The sequence below is a fragment of the Salvia hispanica genome, chromosome 2 (genome assembly GCF_029641045.1).
Source record: "Salvia hispanica isolate PSC_SH4W2 chromosome 2, Shi_PSC_v1, whole genome shotgun sequence".
Taxonomy (NCBI): Eukaryota; Viridiplantae; Streptophyta; class Magnoliopsida; order Lamiales; family Lamiaceae; genus Salvia; species Salvia hispanica.
This window is the reverse complement of record NC_142693.1, coordinates 65,149,648-65,167,501: the sequence shown is the minus strand read 5'-3', so window position 1 is coordinate 65,167,501 and position 17,854 is coordinate 65,149,648. Positions and strand designations below refer to the sequence as shown.

Below are 17,854 nucleotides of genomic sequence, written 5' to 3'. Positions count from 1 at the left end.
CTATAATAAAGGTTAAATTTTGTAAAAAGGTTAAACAAATTCAAAGTGGAATGAAGTAGTAATCTACTGGAATAAAGTAATTAACTATTGGAATGAAGTAATAAATCTACTGAAGTAATAAACTATAAATATAAACTATATTATGGAGCAGATGAGGAAGAGTGATCATTACATTATTCATACGTACATCTACTTTATTCTTTGCGTGTTAATTCATGATTAGTTGTCAAATTCACATTATTTGAGTTACTTCATGATTTGTTGTGTTAATCTTCGTGTGTGTTTCTTATTCTTTCTTGTTTCGTATATTTTAGTTGTTATGCAAGTTACTGGAAAATTTATACATTGGAAAATAAAATACTACTCGGGAGAATTGCTCGAAAAAGAAATGCATATATTGCTTGATTCGGGCTAGAGAACAATTTATCGTCATCTGGTTCGATTTTGAAGGATTTTTGTTGGAAATCATAGCGGTAGATTGAAGGAAATTTTTAGAGTGGGGAAGAACGGATGGAGAACTGTGTTGTATGTATAGTTTGTGAAGAATTAGTATTGTAATGAACTAAATAACACACGTGATGAAGTTATAAGCTCAAATAATGAAGTAATATGAACTGAACTGTATGCATAGTTTGCGAATAATTATAACTGTAATGAACTAAATAATGCATATGATGAAGTTATAACCTTAAGTAATGAAGTAATATGAACCGAACTGTGTTTTATGCATAGTTTGCGAAGAATTATAATTGTAATGAACTAAATAACATACTCGATAAAGTTATAATCACATGTAATGAAGTAATATGAATTGAATTGTGTTTATGTATAAGTGTGCAGTTGGACTTGTACCTGTATTGACTAAATAACCTAATTGATGAAGTTATAATCTCATTTAATAAGCTTGTGAACTGAAGTAATAACCCACCTGAAGTTCGATGAAGTAAAAAACTATTGTGATTAAGTGATATACTTGTTGGATGAAGTACATGCACGTATAAATGAAGTAATGATCACTTGTCCTCATCTACACTTGAATTCTTTATATCATTGGTTTATAAACTTCATCTCATAAATGATTTAATTTATTTCTTCTGTTCATTACTTTGAGTCAACATAAAACAAGACAAGAACTATTGATAAATGATTGTCCAACAGAACACTTATCATGATAATCTTATCATATACTATATATTTTGTTTGGTAAGAGATTGGAAGGTTAACAAATAATGAAACAAAATGCATAAAAGTACTTCGTTAGTAGAGTTATTATGTGTTTTTTGAAATGAGATTTTATTTTACCTTCAAAAATTTAAACGACAACAAACTATACGAATACATCATAATAAATACCGTGGATGTGGAAATACCTTAATAATGCAGGCACATATAGTTTTCTTTAAATGAATAGGTTCAGTATTAACATATGAATAAAAAACTTCATACAGTCTATTCACTTTAAAGTTTGCAAAAAGTTAAACAGATTCAAATTCAAAATGGAATGAAGTAACAAAGTATCAAAATGAAGTGGTTAACTACTGGAATGAAGTATCAAACCTATTTGAATGAAGTAATAAATTACAAACAAATAAATGTATCACAACATTTTTAGAAAATCAAAATCCTAACAAGAGAATATCAATAAAACAGCTCATTACTTATAGTTGTTTTTTCTTCTCATCTTTTTTGTCACAATTCCTTGAATGCCGACCAACCACGTAGCATTTGGCAAATCTACGACCAAGCTTGGACAAATCCTTTATTTCTTCATTTGGCACATCTACGACCAGGCTTGGACATTTACTTTATTTGGCAAATAAAACAAGACACTGGTGTAAAACATAAAAACTAACTGTTTTTAGTCAAACACAAATCAATCCGGTATATAATAAATTAAAAATGAATAGATATTTACTTCATTCTAGTAGGGTTTTACTTCATTTTAAAACATTATTACTTCATTGGACTACAGTTTTACTTCATTCCAGTATTTGACCAAGCAAATGTCATGTACATACGAAAAACCAAGTTTCCCTACGTTTTCACTATATATGAATTAATCAAACCTTTACATTCTTTGAAACATTTTTACGAACACATCAAAGGCACAACTCCAAGCAACCATCTCTTACCTTAGACTGCTTTCCTCTTCTACTATGTCTCTTTATGCTCGAATCACAATTGAAACCCCACAGATACTCCAAGCAACTGGGCAGTTTCACCTTCGATAAACGATTTGTCAGTGTCAACATTTCGAGTGTCAACCACAGATCACATTTCGACTTGAATAGGTTTGAGATGTCGTCAATTGTAGAAGAGGAAGTTGTGGAGTCGTCGATTTTGGCAGAGAAACAACGTTTGAGCATTGATTTGTAGTAGAAATGAGCGTCGATTTGCAGTAGAAATGAACGTCGATTTGAAGAAGAAGATTAGTGTCGCTTTGTAGAAGAAAATGTGTCGATTTGTAGAAGTATTCTTCGATTTGGAGAAGTATTCTTCGATTTGTAGAAGAAGAGAGCGAGAGAGATGAGAAAGAAGATGCGCAGCGTGAATGAGGAGAATCAACGTTGAAATTTTTTACCCTAGATGTAATTTGACTGAAATACCCCTGATTTGAAGTATATTGCTTACATAATGAAGTAGCAAAATTCATGAGGCAAGGTTTAGTCTCATCCACTAAAATCTAGATCTAAGGGCCCTAATTTGGTCTCTTGTTCGGTCTTTAAGACTGGATTTGTGAATAATGGGACTCATATAAAAGGTGAGTAATAGATTGAAAATAACTTTCCAAATTTAGTATCTGTTTCTTTGGACGGAACAAGTATTAACTAATACCATCATTAATCAATTTCTACTGTCAGCAATGCATCCGATCTGGAGGTCCATTGCCGAGAAATTGGGAGCCATTAATTTCTCCGGAGATACTTATTGCGACACTCTTCTTCTCGGCATATCCTTACTGAAAACGGGACGCTTCCTTTTTTCAAACTCATCTGGGTCAACCCAAGAGGACTTGATTAGGATGAACTCTCAGCTCTTTCTTCCTACAAATCATAATAGGCTATTTAAATTATACACTTTGGCTAACAATCTTTTTTTTTTTTTTGTACAATTATAAGCCCGACAAAATTAAAACACATGTGATCAATATATTTCATTAGGTGTAGCATCGTATGTGACCATTGACGATTGCAAATGTTAAGGTATAAAGTGAAATAGGGAAAAAAAGGCATGAATGGTTTGGAAAAGGCATAATATTATTTTTTTTATTTTGTGAATGTGGTTTGCAAGTATTGCACAATATTGCACGTGCGACCCTAAGATGGCGGTGCGAGCTAAAATAAATGCACAAAAACAAGTAAAAAATGACTTTTTTCATCTAAAAATGAATGGACCCAAGAAAGAATAAGATGAAGAAGAAAGAACCTGGTGGTTGTCCTCATAGCCTAAAGAGACTGAAATCGTCTTCTAGATTGTTAGTTAGCATGTGAGAGATTTTTAAGTTAAAAGACAACAATATTTATTTATTGAATTTGTACATTGCAATATGGAGTAAATGAAAGATAACGTGTATTAATTTTCTTTAAAGGAAGAGTATAAAAGAACAAATATTTGTGTGACCTCATTCAAGAAAAAGTTACTCTCCCTTTGAAAAATATCATCATTAATTAATTTCTAACATTGCCAGCAATGCACCTCTAATCTAGAGGTGCGTTGCCGGGAAATTGGAAGCCTTTATCTCCAGAGATACATATTCCTCCACTCTTCTTCTCGGCATATCCTTACCTGAAATGGGACGCTCCCATTTTTTCAAACTCTTCACCAGATTTAGGAATGATGGAGTTTTACTCAGGGTCAGCCCAAGAAGGCTTGACTGGGATGAACTCCCTGCACTTCCTTCCTACAAATCATAAAAGGCAATTAAAATAATACACTTTGGCTAATAATCTTGTTTTTATTACTTGGACAATTATAAGCCCAAAAATTTAAACAAACGTGATCTATATATTTTATCAGGTGTAGCATTGAACGCGGACCATTAACTTTTGCAAGTGTTAAGGTATAAAGTGAAAAAAGGGAAAAAAGGAATGTATGGTTGGGAAAAGACATAATCTTTTTTTTTTTTTCTTGAATGTAGTTAGCAAGTATTGCACAATATTGCGCGTGCGAGCCAAAAATGGCGCGCGAGCTAAAACCAATGCACAAAAACAAGTAAAAAAAAATGAGTTTTTTTTTTCAACTAAAAATGAATTGAACCAAAAATGAAGATAATGAAGAAGAGAGAACCCGGTGGTTGTTCTCAGAGCCTGAAGTGAGTGAAATCCTCTTCGAGCCACCGGAATCTTGATCAGAAAAGCCATCATGATTTGCAGTTTGAAAATCATGAGTTTGAAAATAGGCTTCACTATCATTCCAAAAAACACTCTCATCACTATCACCCATATTTAATTTCTAACTAGCTAGCTTCTTGTTGATTTTCTTGTGTGATGAATGCACATGTGTTGGTGTGATGAGAAACAGCCAAGAGTTGAGAGAAAAGAAAGCAATGTGGGCTCATTGTTTGACTTAGGATCATGAGCCAACGACATTTTTTTGGTGGTAATGAAAACATAAAAACTAGGGATATATATTTATATCTCTTTAATTATTTCTATCGGCAGATTTTTTATTAGGCTAATTTGAGATAAATATTATAGATAGTGAAAATTAAGTAGTCGTCAATTTAATTTATACGAATTCCAATCAATTTTCATTAAAGGTTTTTTAGTGATTAGACTTTTGGACCCATACAACATTGTTGTTACTAGTGTGTGTAGTATCTTTAGTATGCAATGTGTGCGGTATGTGTATTTTGTGTATAGTGTATGTAGTGTTTATTTTTTGTATATCATGTGTAGTGTCTGCAATGTGTGGAGTGTGTTTTTTTGGATAGTGCATGCACAATGTGTATTTTGTGTATAGTGTGTGTATATTTTGTGCAATGTGAGTATTTAGTGTATAATGTGGGTAGTGTGTGTATTTCGTGTATAGTGTGTGCAGTGTGTGTATCTTGTTTATAATGTGTGGAGTGTGTATTTTGTGTGTTTGTATATAGTATGTGTATTTTGAGTAAAGTGTGCGTGGGAGTGTATTTTGTATATAGTGTGTACATAAATTCTTTAAATTCAATTCCTTTTATTTACTTCATTTTACCAAACATAGTACTCCCTCCGTCCCTGAAAATTTGTCACCTATTTCCTTTTCATCCGTCCCAAAAAATTTGTCACCTTTCACTTTTACCATTTTTGGCAACCCTATATTCCACTAACTCATCCTCACTCACATTTTATTATAAAACTAATATATAAAAGTAGGACCCACATACCACTAACTTTTTTAACTCACTTTCTATTACATTTCTTAAAACCCGTGCTGGGTCAAATGGTGACAAATTATGGGGGATGGAGGGATATTTGGAATTGAATTAGTCCAATTCAATTCCATAGAATTTGATTTTCAATTCAATTCCAAATCCAATTCCGTAAACAGAGCCTAAGTGAAAATGAAAACAATTTCACGTGGATGTATGCTTGTATCGTCTGTGAATTTTGATTATGCTATATTTTCAAAAGAAGAGAATTAGAAGTCCATGTATTTGATGATCAAATTTAAAATTCGTGCAAAATAAAAAACTACCCAAATTTCGTGTATTACCTAATAAAACTATACCCATTTCTTTTTACAAAAATCAGTTGTTAATTACAAGTGCATACAAGGTGGCTAAGATTTTGTGTCTTCACGAGTTATATCCAAAAAACAATGTATATTATTAATAATATCAAGAAAAAAAACAGAAAACAATGGAATCTGACGATCTGATATGTACTTGATTACATGCATTATCTTAATACTGACCGTGCACTAATATTATATAAATTATAAATCATATAAAAATGAAGCACGTGCAGCCTTTGTTAGAAAGAGTTTCCAATTGAATGCGCAATATTATAGGAATTGAAAGTGACAGTGATAAGTGATAACTCACACACACAAACACGCACATGTGTGTATATAATAACAGTAGTGTTGATTTATCCAAAGAAAGAAATCAAGATTAAGAGTCACACATTCCTTGACTATGACTGATGCTTGTAATGAGAGAATGGCCAATCATTACTTTTATATGATTGCGAAAGAGAGAGCTGATTTGATTCTCATTTCTTATATTGGTCATCACCTCTCAAATTGGAAACCAATGTCGGCTCATGAACACTTTATTATTCATGGTATGCAAATATCATTGCCAAAGAGCTAAAATTATTAATTCACATTTTCATGGTTGGTGGAAGTGTGACAAGGGTTGCTGGCGCCCGCTTTCCTGTCGGCAGCGGTGTGTTGAGAATTACTTGATTTGCACGATATAGTTAGGCAAAATATTCCATTCATAAAAACGTAAGTTGATGAAATAGCCCTATTTATAGACTAAGGACCCTAGGGTTGGTTCGACGTAACCTAGATATTCGGGAAAGAACCAACAAAGAAAACTCGAACATGCGCTTATAGTTTGGCCCGACTCAACTAGGAAAATAGTAAAATAGTCCAAAAATACTGAAATAACTAAACATGGAAATAATTACTAAAATAACTTGCTACTTCTACTTTGCGCTGTAATCCTGATATCTCTCGGGTGGTTTGATATTCTTTGAGGCCTCAGCTCCCTAGTGCTCGGCAGATCCGCCTTGTCTTGCTCCTCCGCCGGCCCGCTTGCATCGGGCGTCACTTCATCCTCTGCATCTAACTCCGGCTCTTCCTCATTCCTTGTGTCTTCTACGGCTGTCACCGAGTCCCTCTCCAGTGTGTTGGTTGTATCCTTAACATTGTCCCACCCTCCAAAGTGTATACAATTTAGCACATACAATACTCCTACCAAACGCAGCTATTTGTATCACTCTCACTCCCATGGCGGTATGTAAAAATTGGGGGAGGCGGAAGTTTCACCGGGAAAGGGAGGCAGAGAGTTATCAGCGAAATGGTCCTGCCCCATCAGGAGATTTTGATCATCCATCATGTTGAGGCTCGGGTCAGGGTAGAGCTGAGGTTGAGGTGGCATCGTCCACTGAGCACTCATACTGGGATCAAATCCCAGTGCATTGACGTTGTATTGAGGTTGTGCATCCAACCCCAACCCCATTCCATAGGCCTGCTGGTAGTTGGTGTTGTTGGAGGGTGCTGCAGCCACCCCAAAATCAATCATCCCTCCGTTTGGATGATAACCAGCCCAAGTTGGTGTCTCCACGTCCATTGTTGGTAGTGGAGGATACGGATAGCTGTTGAAGTCAAGGGAGAAGGGCAAGAACATGTCTGGATTGAAAAGAGGAGAGGCGTGTTAGAGTTTGTATACTAGAAATCACGTTTCGAGTGATTGAATACTGTAAAACTCTTATTTTATTTTCCAATGAATAAAACAGATTATTTTTGTCATAATGTTGTTATGTTTTACATTTAATGGATGTTAATGCATGTTTAAATGTATAAGTTAACTTAACAAAGTCTAAGTCTTTGTTTTAGTAGACCGGTTGTGGGCGTCGTCCACTTTAAGGTAATACGGTCAGTTCTAAACAAAGAAAAATATGAATTTCACAACCTAGATGGAATTAGACTACCCATCGAGAAAGGTTGCAATGTCAGTCCGTATATTTCTAAGCCTTACTGAAATAAGATGACATTGGTGTGGTATAGCACTGAACGGATCTAACAGCAAGACTTGCCTTGGGCTATCTACTGAAAGGCGAGGTCTTGATAAATATTTATTTCTTAATCAATGTAGGTTAGCATTGAGCATACGGTATTGATTATGCATTGCTTTGACTTATCAAATGGTGCGGGTTTTTCGTAACCCAATTATCCTGATATATTGGGCAGTGGTGATCGATATCTAGTGGTGCTAGGATTGCTATTATATTGAATCGTGCACGAGCTGAGTCTCGTTTGATAATGTCCTCAAGAGGAGCGCGAAACAAGGTTTTATTATTCGGAACCTAGCTAGTTGGAGTTTGATTACTCTATGAATAATAAATAAGTGTTTCATGCTGAGTCCACTCTTGGAATTAATAAGAAGTTAATTAATTAAGTCAATAGCAGACATTAATTAATTAATGGACATTTTAATCTTAAGCACGGGAAATGAAAGATAAACGGAAACCCGGATTACTTATAATTTCGGATTTGGATGGGGAGAGTTCAATATTACTTCTGTAGTGGCTGCTCGTAATATTCCAATTATAACTTATATTAAATTGTGGGTTCAATTTAATTAGTAAAAGTAAATTGGATGAGCCCATATCCAAAGCCTTCCATAGATCCCTGTCTGGGCCCAAAAGGAACTTAATATAAATAGGAGAATAAAGGAGACAGAAATAACACAATTTTATTTGCTAAAATTTTCGAAAATTTCAGCTCTCACAAGCTGTAGGAATTTTCGAATTCCTCTCCTGTTTCAAAAAGGATTTCTTCTGTCTTCTTTATTTAAGTCCTAGTATTCTAGTAAGATCAGCCCACACTGATATTAGAGTACAGTTCGGGAACCAGAGAGAAGATTTGTGGTCTAGTACTCAAAGCATCACGTGGAGAAGTCGCTAGCCATCTTCAATTCTTTGGAGAATTAAACAAGGTATTTTTCCTGCTCCGTAGAAAAGCATGTTTTAGGTTTCTATATTCTAAAACATGATTGATTCAAGTTATGAGCATGATACATGTGAAATTTGCGCGAATAGCTTTTGTCTAAATAATCTGCTAAATAGATCTGATAATTATGTGATTTGTTTTATGCACCCGCTTCCGCTGCCAGCTCCATCAATTGGTATCAGAGCCAGTCTTTGGCTCTGATTATTTGGATTTAAATTTCGCGAAATTCATGTATGCATGTCTTATTTGATTACGAAGCGTGTTCTTGTTTTATTATTTATGTTTATGCATGTTGAACTCAAGAACATTCGAATCATAGAACTTGAATTATTCGAACGTACGAGATGTGCGATTCGTCGGCGCTTGCGCCGGGACGAATCGCACTACGTGCAATCGAAGTAGGGTTGTCGAATTGAGTGGGAGCCGAGGGAGTCGGGCATCGGGCGACGCGCCGGCGAGCAAGGGCTCGCGCGCGCCGCCGGCGAAACCCGTGCAAACCCTAGCCGGCCCCGATTGAACTCGACGCGACAGAAAAAGGAGCCGAAGGGATACGATCAAGCGGCGACGCGCTGACGAGCAAGGGCTCGTGCGCGCCGCCGGTCTCGACCGCATGCCCAGGCCGGAATCGACTTCGTCGCTGGAGAGGAGATGAGGCACGGTGGCTCGTCCGAGAACCACCGAGGTGCCGAAGCTCTACCGGATAAACCCTAACCCTAGAATCCCTAACCCTAGTCGCCCATCACCGGCGATGCACGACCGAGAGCAGCTGCGCCTAGCGCCGCAGCTGCTGGTTCGCGCGAGGCCGTCGGTTGAGTGGGAGCTCGCCGGAGCATGGCGGTCAGAGGCCGCGGGATGCTCGGCAAGACGGAGGGAGTCGCGGCATACGCTCGCCGCGAGGGAAGGAGGAAGCGCGCGCCTTCGGGCGCGGCCTGCCGGCGGCGGTCGGGCGGCGAACTTGCCGCTCCGGCGAGCGTCTCCGGTGGGAGTCTTCAAATCTTCGTCGTGTTGATTCGTGCGAACCTCGAATCACTAGATATCGACGAAAGATTATTTTAATGATTATTTAATTTATTAATTAATAGATATCATTAAAAATAATATTATTTAATGAAATAAAATATTTTGGGAAGATTTCCCTAGATTTTAGGAATATTTGGATTATTTTCTATATCTATGAATATTTTATATCCTAGATGATATAGATAAGAATAATTTAATAGTTTCCTAAATATATAATATATCTTGAATCTATAATAAGATAAGATATATGTAAGATTACATTAAATAATATAATTAATCATCTTCCTAATCTTGAACTTGGAAATTATATGAATTTAATTTTTCATGTCTAATTAAGATTATAAATAATGTACTTTATTTTAGATATATCTTATAGTATGACATGAATAAGAATTAAATTCTAGAATAATAATTCCTAAACTAAGATACTAAAGATAATGAAAGATTTAATTATCCAGTCAATTAAATGCCAACAGAATTTAATTAGTCTTAATCTGCCTTAAGGCTAAAGGATAATTAATGAAAAACCATAACTAAAATATCTAAGCGATAATTATGAACTAAATGTTTATATATGGTCTCCATCGGTTGGACTGCCAAATTTTGTGAAGCTGATTTTCTAATATTATCGCCACCTACAGAGTAGGGACAATAATCCTACGAAAACAGTAAGTTCATAAGGGCGGACTTCTCAAATAATAAATAGAATGAACTAGAAAGTGATTCCTAATATTATCGCCACCTACAGAGTAGGGACAATAATCCTAAGGAATTACAAGTTTCAGGGTTCAATCAGAATTTATGAGATAGCTTGGTTTTATTATCAGCACATAAACATTGTTATGGGAGTGTGTTGTAGAAATAAAATTCTGTAATGCTAAATCTGATGGTCATGCTTAGGCAACATTAGGCGTGTTGACCTCCAGAGGAGGAAGATATTGATGCGTCGGTGCTGTGACCAGTAAAATTGTCAAAATTTTAATGCGTATTTACCTCCAGAGGAGGGTACAATTTATTAATTTGGCTGTTGTAAGATTTTGAAAAGTTTTATGGTTAATCTACTCAATTTCCTTACATAAGTTTATGACAAATAGTAAAATCTTCTGTTTGCAGTGCAATAAAATTCGTCAAGATGTCTTTTAATCCTCTTTCTGCCATTCTCAAAGAAAACAAACTCGAAGGCCAAAATTACATCGAATGGAAACAAAACTTGGATATCGTTCTCACAGCAGAAGAGTACAAGTTCGTACTCACTACTCCACGCCCAGCTGTCCCGGCTGCTAGTGCCAGCCAAGCATTGCGAGATGCGCATAGACGGTGGCATAAGGCGAATGAGATGGCTAAGTGCTACATGTTGGCTTCTATGTCATCAGTACTCAAGCATCAGCATTCTGCCATGGAAACTGCCGCCGAGATCATGACAAATCTCGCAAATCTTTTTGGTACTCAGAATCGAACGGCTAAGTCTCAAGCCTTTCGGAGTATCATGACGAAGTCTATGAAGGAAGGCTCGTCTGTGAGGCAACACGTCCTCGAGATGATGAGTCACCTCAACCAGATTGAGGTATTGGGAGGGACGATCGATCCCGAGTCCCAGGTTACTATAATCCTTCAGAGTCTTCCCCCTAGCTTCCAGCAGTTCAAGCTCAACTTTGAGATGAACAAACGGAATTATACTTTAGCAGAGTTGCTGACTGAACTTCAGTCGGCGGAGGACCTTATGGTTCAAGCTAAAGTAGCTATGATGAGTATCGCGCCTAATTCCTCTGGCTCTAAGGCTAGAAGAGGAAAGAAAAAGGCACCGAACCAAGTAGCAGTCAACAATGCTAAGGGAAAGAAGAAACAGCGGGGTGACAAGAAGCAAACTGGAAAATGCTTCAAGTGTGGAGAGAAAGGTCATTGGAAGCCAGATTGTCCTAAAAAGGGCAAGGCTACAGGTATGCACCATGCTCTAGTAGTCGAGTCATGTTTGGCTTTGACATCTACTCATACTTGGGTTATTGATACTGGAGCAACTGATCATATATGTTTTGATCCTGACTTGATGCAGGTGACAAGACGGCTACATGATCGTGAGATAGAGGTCCAGCTGGGCGACGCTACGAAAGTGGCGGCCGTTGCAGTGGGAGACGTTTATTTACGTTTTTCTAGTGATAGATTTTTGATTTTGAAGAATGTTTTGTTGATACCCTCTTTTAGAAGAAATTTAATTTCAGTTTCTAAATTGTCTTATGATGGATATTCGATTTCTTTTAATGACAATTGCGTTATTAAGAAAGATGGTTCTTATATCTGTCGCGGTATCATGGAAAACAATCTGTACACGATCACTTCTACACAATTTAATCAACGTAAATCAGAACTCAATGCTACATCGAAAATTTCTAAGAAAAGAAAAGAACCTTCAACTTCAATGAATGAAACGTACTTATGGCACCTTAGACTTGGTCATGCCAACGAAAGAAGGATTCATGCGATGGTTGATCAAGATCTTATTAAAGGTCTTGAGAAGGAACCGTTTTCGAAGTGTGAGTCCTGTCTCGAAGGCAAGATGACTAAGAGATCTTTTAGATCAAAGGGGAATAGGGCCAAAGAAGTACTTGAGCTCATTCATACTGATGTGTGTGGACCAATGTCAACCGAGGCAAGGGGCGGTTTTCGATATTTCGTCACCTTTACAGATGACTACTCGAAAATCGGATACATCTATTTGATGCGCTACAAGTCTGAAACTTTTGACAAGTTCAAGGAGTTTAAGGCTAAAGTAGAGACGCAACATGGTAAGAGTATCAAATGCCTGCGATCTGATCGCGGAGGCGAATACCTAAGTGCCGAGTTTTTGGACTATTTATCGGTAGCTGGGATTGAATCCCAAACGACTGCGCCGGGCACACCCCAGCAGAATGGCGTGGCTGAAAGAAGGAATAGGACCTTATTAAATATGGTCAGATCGATGATGAGTTATGCACGGTTACCTGTTTCGTTTTGGGGTCATGCTTTGCTTTCTGCAAACTATCTCTTAGACGTCTTACCTTCTAAATCTGTTCCTACTACCCCATATGAGTTGTGGAATGGGCGTAAGCCCAATCTAGAACATCTCAGAGTATGGGGGTGTCCGGCTCATGTATTGGAAAAGGATCCAACTAAGCTGGAATCAAGGACTGAGGTTTGCGTGTTTATAGGATACCCTAGAGGAACGAAAGCTTATGAATTCTATAGTCTCAGAGATCAGAAAGTGATTGTGAGCACTCATGCCACATTCTTAGAGGAAGACTATGTAATGAATCATAAGTCCAGCAGTGAGATTGCTCTAGAAGAGCTAACTCAAGTTTCAACTTCCATTAACCAAGAACAATTACCAAGTGTAACAACAATTCCAGAAACTTCAACTAATACTCCAGATATTGTAGTGCCGCGCCGCAGTGGGAGGGTCTCTCATGAGCCCGATAGATACATTGGTTTGGGTGAGTGTATGGATCACTCCTCGGACAGCAATGTACTGGATCCCTGGAATTTTGCAGAGGCGCAGGCTGATGTCGATCATTGCGAATGGGTGAAAGCAATGGATTCGGAACTACAATCTATGTTAGACAAAGACGTCTACGATTTGTCTGTCCTACCCGAAGGCTGTACTGCCATTGGGAGCAAGTGGATATACAAACGTAAACGTGGACCCGATGGACGAGTTAAAGTCTTCAAGGCAAGACTAGTGGCTAAGGGGTATACCCAAAAGGAAGGTATCGATTACGATGAGACCTTCTCCCCAGTGGCCATGCTCAAATCGATCCGTATACTTTTGTCTATAGCAGCTTACATGGATTGGGAAGTATGGCAGATGGACGTTAAGACTGCGTTTCTAAACGGGAGTCTTGAGGAGACCATCTACATGGAACAACCCGAAGGCTATGTAGTGAAGGGCAAGGAACACATGGTTTGGAAGCTTAAGAAGGCCATTTATGGTCTCAAGCAAGCATCTAGATCATGGAACCAGTGTTTCGATCAAACTGTTCAAAAGTTTGGATTCGAAAAATGCCCTAATGAAAGCTGCGTGTATAAGAAGGTTGAAAAAGGAAATGTTGTGTTCTTAGTTTTGTATGTAGATGACATTCTTCTAATTGGAAACAATAAAAAGATGTTGTCATCAGTGCGAACTTGGTTGTCCAGCCAGTTCGAGATGAAAGATATGGGTGATGCGGGACACATTCTCGGTATCAAGGTTCTTAGGAACCGAGGTAAGAAAATGTTGTGCTTATCCCAAGAATCTTACATCGAAACGGTACTTAGACGCTTTAGCATGCAAGATGCCAAGAAAGGTTTCCTACCTTTTAGACATGGCATCCAGTTGTCTCAAGAGATGTGTCCTAAGACAGCATCTGAGATAGCAGAGATGAGAAGAATACCATATGCCTCGGCAGTTGGTAGTCTCATGTATGCTATGCTTTGTACTAGACCCGATATCTGCTTTGCTGTTGGCATGGTAGCAAGATATCAATCAAATCCCGGCCAAGGACATTGGACTGCCGTAAAGAACATACTCAAGTACCTTAATCGGACTAAGGACTATGTTCTAGTTTACAATGCAGCCGAGCTCTGTCCTTTAGGATATACAGATTCAGACTTTCAGGCTGATCTAGATTCGAGAAAATCAACTTCCGGATATGTGTTTACCTTAGGAGGTGGAGCCGTAATTTGGAAGAGTGTAAAGCAGAAATGCATTGCAGACTCTACCATGGAAGCCGAATATGTGGCCGCTTCGGAGGCTGCAAAAGAGGCTGTTTGGCTTAAGAATTTCCTTCTGGACTTAGGTGTGGTTTCGAATATGCCCAAGAGCATCACCGTTTATTGTGACAATTCCGGTGCTGTGGCAAATTCGAGAGAACCACGGGCTCATAAGGCGAGCAAGCACATAGAGAGGAAGTATCATATCATTCGAGATATAGTGCAGAGAGGAGACATACAAGTGGTCAAGATTGAGTCAGAGAACAACCTGGCAGATCCTTTCACGAAGGCGTTAGCGGTAAAGCCGTATGAAAGCCATGTTGAAGGAATGGGAGTTCGACTAATTCAAGACCTCAATCCGCTTTCAGTATAAGTGGGAGATTTAGACGTTAGCACATTTTGTATACTCGAAAGTGTTTTGAGTATAAGTGGGAGATTGTTAGAGTTTGTATACTAGAAATCACGTTTCGAGTGATTGAATACTGTAAAACTCTTATTTTATTTTCCAATGAATAAAACAGATTATTTTTGTCATAATGTTGTTATGTTTTACATTTAATGGATGTTAATGCATGTTTAAATGTATAAGTTAACTTAACAAAGTCTAAGTCTTTGTTTTAGTAGACCGGTTGTGGGCGTCGTCCACTTTAAGGTAATACGGTCAGTTCTAAACAAAGAAAAATATGAATTTCACAACCTAGATGGAATTAGACTACCCATCGAGAAAGGTTGCAATGTCAGTCCGTATATTTCTAAGCCTTACTGAAATAAGATGACATTGGTGTGGTATAGCACTGAACGGATCTAACAGCAAGACTTGCCTTGGGCTATCTACTGAAAGGCGAGGTCTTGATAAATATTTATTTCTTAATCAATGTAGGTTAGCATTGAGCATACGGTATTGATTATGCATTGCTTTGACTTATCAAATGGTGCGGGTTTTTCGTAACCCAATTATCCTGATATATTGGGCAGTGGTGATCGATATCTAGTGGTGCTAGGATTGCTATTATATTGAATCGTGCACGAGCTGAGTCTCGTTTGATAATGTCCTCAAGAGGAGCGCGAAACAAGGTTTTATTATTCGGAACCTAGCTAGTTGGAGTTTGATTACTCTATGAATAATAAATAAGTGTTTCATGCTGAGTCCACTCTTGGAATTAATAAGAAGTTAATTAATTAAGTCAATAGCAGACATTAATTAATTAATGGACATTTTAATCTTAAGCACGGGAAATGAAAGATAAACGGAAACCCGGATTACTTATAATTTCGGATTTGGATGGGGAGAGTTCAATATTACTTCTGTAGTGGCTGCTCGTAATATTCCAATTATAACTTATATTAAATTGTGGGTTCAATTTAATTAGTAAAAGTAAATTGGATGAGCCCATATCCAAAGCCTTCCATAGATCCCTGTCTGGGCCCAAAAGGAACTTAATATAAATAGGAGAATAAAGGAGACAGAAATAACACAATTTTATTTGCTAAAATTTTCGAAAATTTCAGCTCTCACAAGCTGTAGGAATTTTCGAATTCCTCTCCTGTTTCAAAAAGGATTTCTTCTGTCTTCTTTATTTAAGTCCTAGTATTCTAGTAAGATCAGCCCACACTGATATTAGAGTACAGTTCGGGAACCAGAGAGAAGATTTGTGGTCTAGTACTCAAAGCATCACGTGGAGAAGTCGCTAGCCATCTTCAATTCTTTGGAGAATTAAACAAGGTATTTTTCCTGCTCCGTAGAAAAGCATGTTTTAGGTTTCTATATTCTAAAACATGATTGATTCAAGTTATGAGCATGATACATGTGAAATTTGCGCGAATAGCTTTTGTCTAAATAATCTGCTAAATAGATCTGATAATTATGTGATTTGTTTTATGCACCCGCTTCCGCTGCCAGCTCCATCAAGGCGTGGCTCGGGAATGGCATCTTGGCCAATGCACACAGGCGCGGATCGGATTGCAGAAGCTTCTCGTAGTGCTTGTCCAGCACACCTGGTGGGAACCTCAGACTGTGTATCCTGAGAAAGCAAGAGCGATGTATGATATCCATTATTGACATTTTATGCACATGTAATAAATGTTGTATAAACTTATAATAAACATGTAACGGACTATCCCTTATAATGAACATTATATGCATAATGTTTTCGTTACAAGAGGGCGCGCAGTTAATTACATGCACATAAAATGTTCATTACAAGTGCATAAAATGTTCATGGTTTGTAATTAGTTTGTATTTTACCTCCAATTGGGAGCTTGGCCTTCTGTGAAATCATCGGACTTCTGCCAAAGGGTTTGCTTTCTCGGCTGAGGGTTGATTTCGTGGAAGAACACCGGGGGCTGGTTCAGCTTCACAAAAACCCACCAGTTTTATCTCTTTCCCTTGCATAAAGTAGAAAGGAAAAAATAAAAAAGAGTCAAAAAGAGAGAGAGAAGAAAACCTCGATTTCGAGGATGCCGGGGAGACCTTCGGGTAGGGAAATCCTTATGGCAGAGATATCAGACCACGGCATTTCGAGCTTTCTCTTGAGAACTCCATCTAGCACCTCCCACACCATTTTGCGCTTCGCGTAGTAAATTTGGCGATGACGTCGCCTTCATTCTTAGTCACTTTCTGCATGGCACAAGAGAAAGAAAGAAAATATGAATAAAACTAAACAGATGAATATAAAAAGTGAGTAATAAATTGAAAGTAACTTTCTAAATTTAGTATGTGACTGACTTTTTTTTTTTGGATGGAACGAGTATTAACTAATATCATCATTAATTAATTTCTACATACCTCCCAAGTTCCGATCTGGAGGTGCGTAGCCGTGAAATTGGAAGCCTTTAATTTCTCCGGAGATACATATCTCTCCACTCTTCTTCTCGGCATATCCTCACCGGGAATGGGACCCTTCCATTTGTTCAAACTCATCTGCACCAGATTTAGGAATGATGGAGTTTTACTCAGGGTCAGCCCAAGAGGGCTTGATTGGGATGAACTCTCTGCACTTCCTTCCTATAGATCCAAAAAGGCAATTAAAATTATATACTTTGGCTAACAATCTTGTTTTTTTATTTTTTGTAACTATTTTAAGCCCATAAAAATTAAAACACACGTGATCAATATATTTCATCTGGTGTAGAATCATACGCGACCATTAACTTTTGCAAGTATTGTATAAAGTTAAAAAAAAAGGGAAAAAAAGGATTGTATGATTGGGAAAAGACATAATCACTTATCTTTTTTTTTTCGAATGTGGTTTGCAAGTATTGCACAATGTTGCGCGTGCGAGCCTAAGATGGCGGCACGCGCTAAAACAAATGCACAAAAACAAGTAAAAAAATGAGTGTTTTTTGGGTGATATCTTATTTCATCTAAAAATGAATAGGACCAAAAATGAAGATGATGATGAAGAGAGAACCTGGTGGTTGTTCTCAAAGCATGAAGAGAGTGAAATCCTCT

General features: G+C 37.6%; 1 protein-coding gene across 1 annotated transcript; it reads right to left on the bottom strand.

Moving 5' to 3' along the window:
• Nucleotides 1-16,279: 16,279 nt before the first annotated feature.
• Nucleotides 16,280-16,964, bottom strand: LOC148932955 (uncharacterized). Its single transcript, XM_089065298.1, has 3 exons — nt 16,848-16,964; nt 16,649-16,755; nt 16,280-16,424 (listed from the first exon to the last, which is right to left on the bottom strand). Exons 1-3 carry the CDS (start codon nt 16,962-16,964, stop codon nt 16,280-16,282), a joined length of 369 nt encoding a protein of 122 aa, XP_088921424.1.
• Between the last annotated feature and the right edge of the window lie 890 nt (nt 16,965-17,854).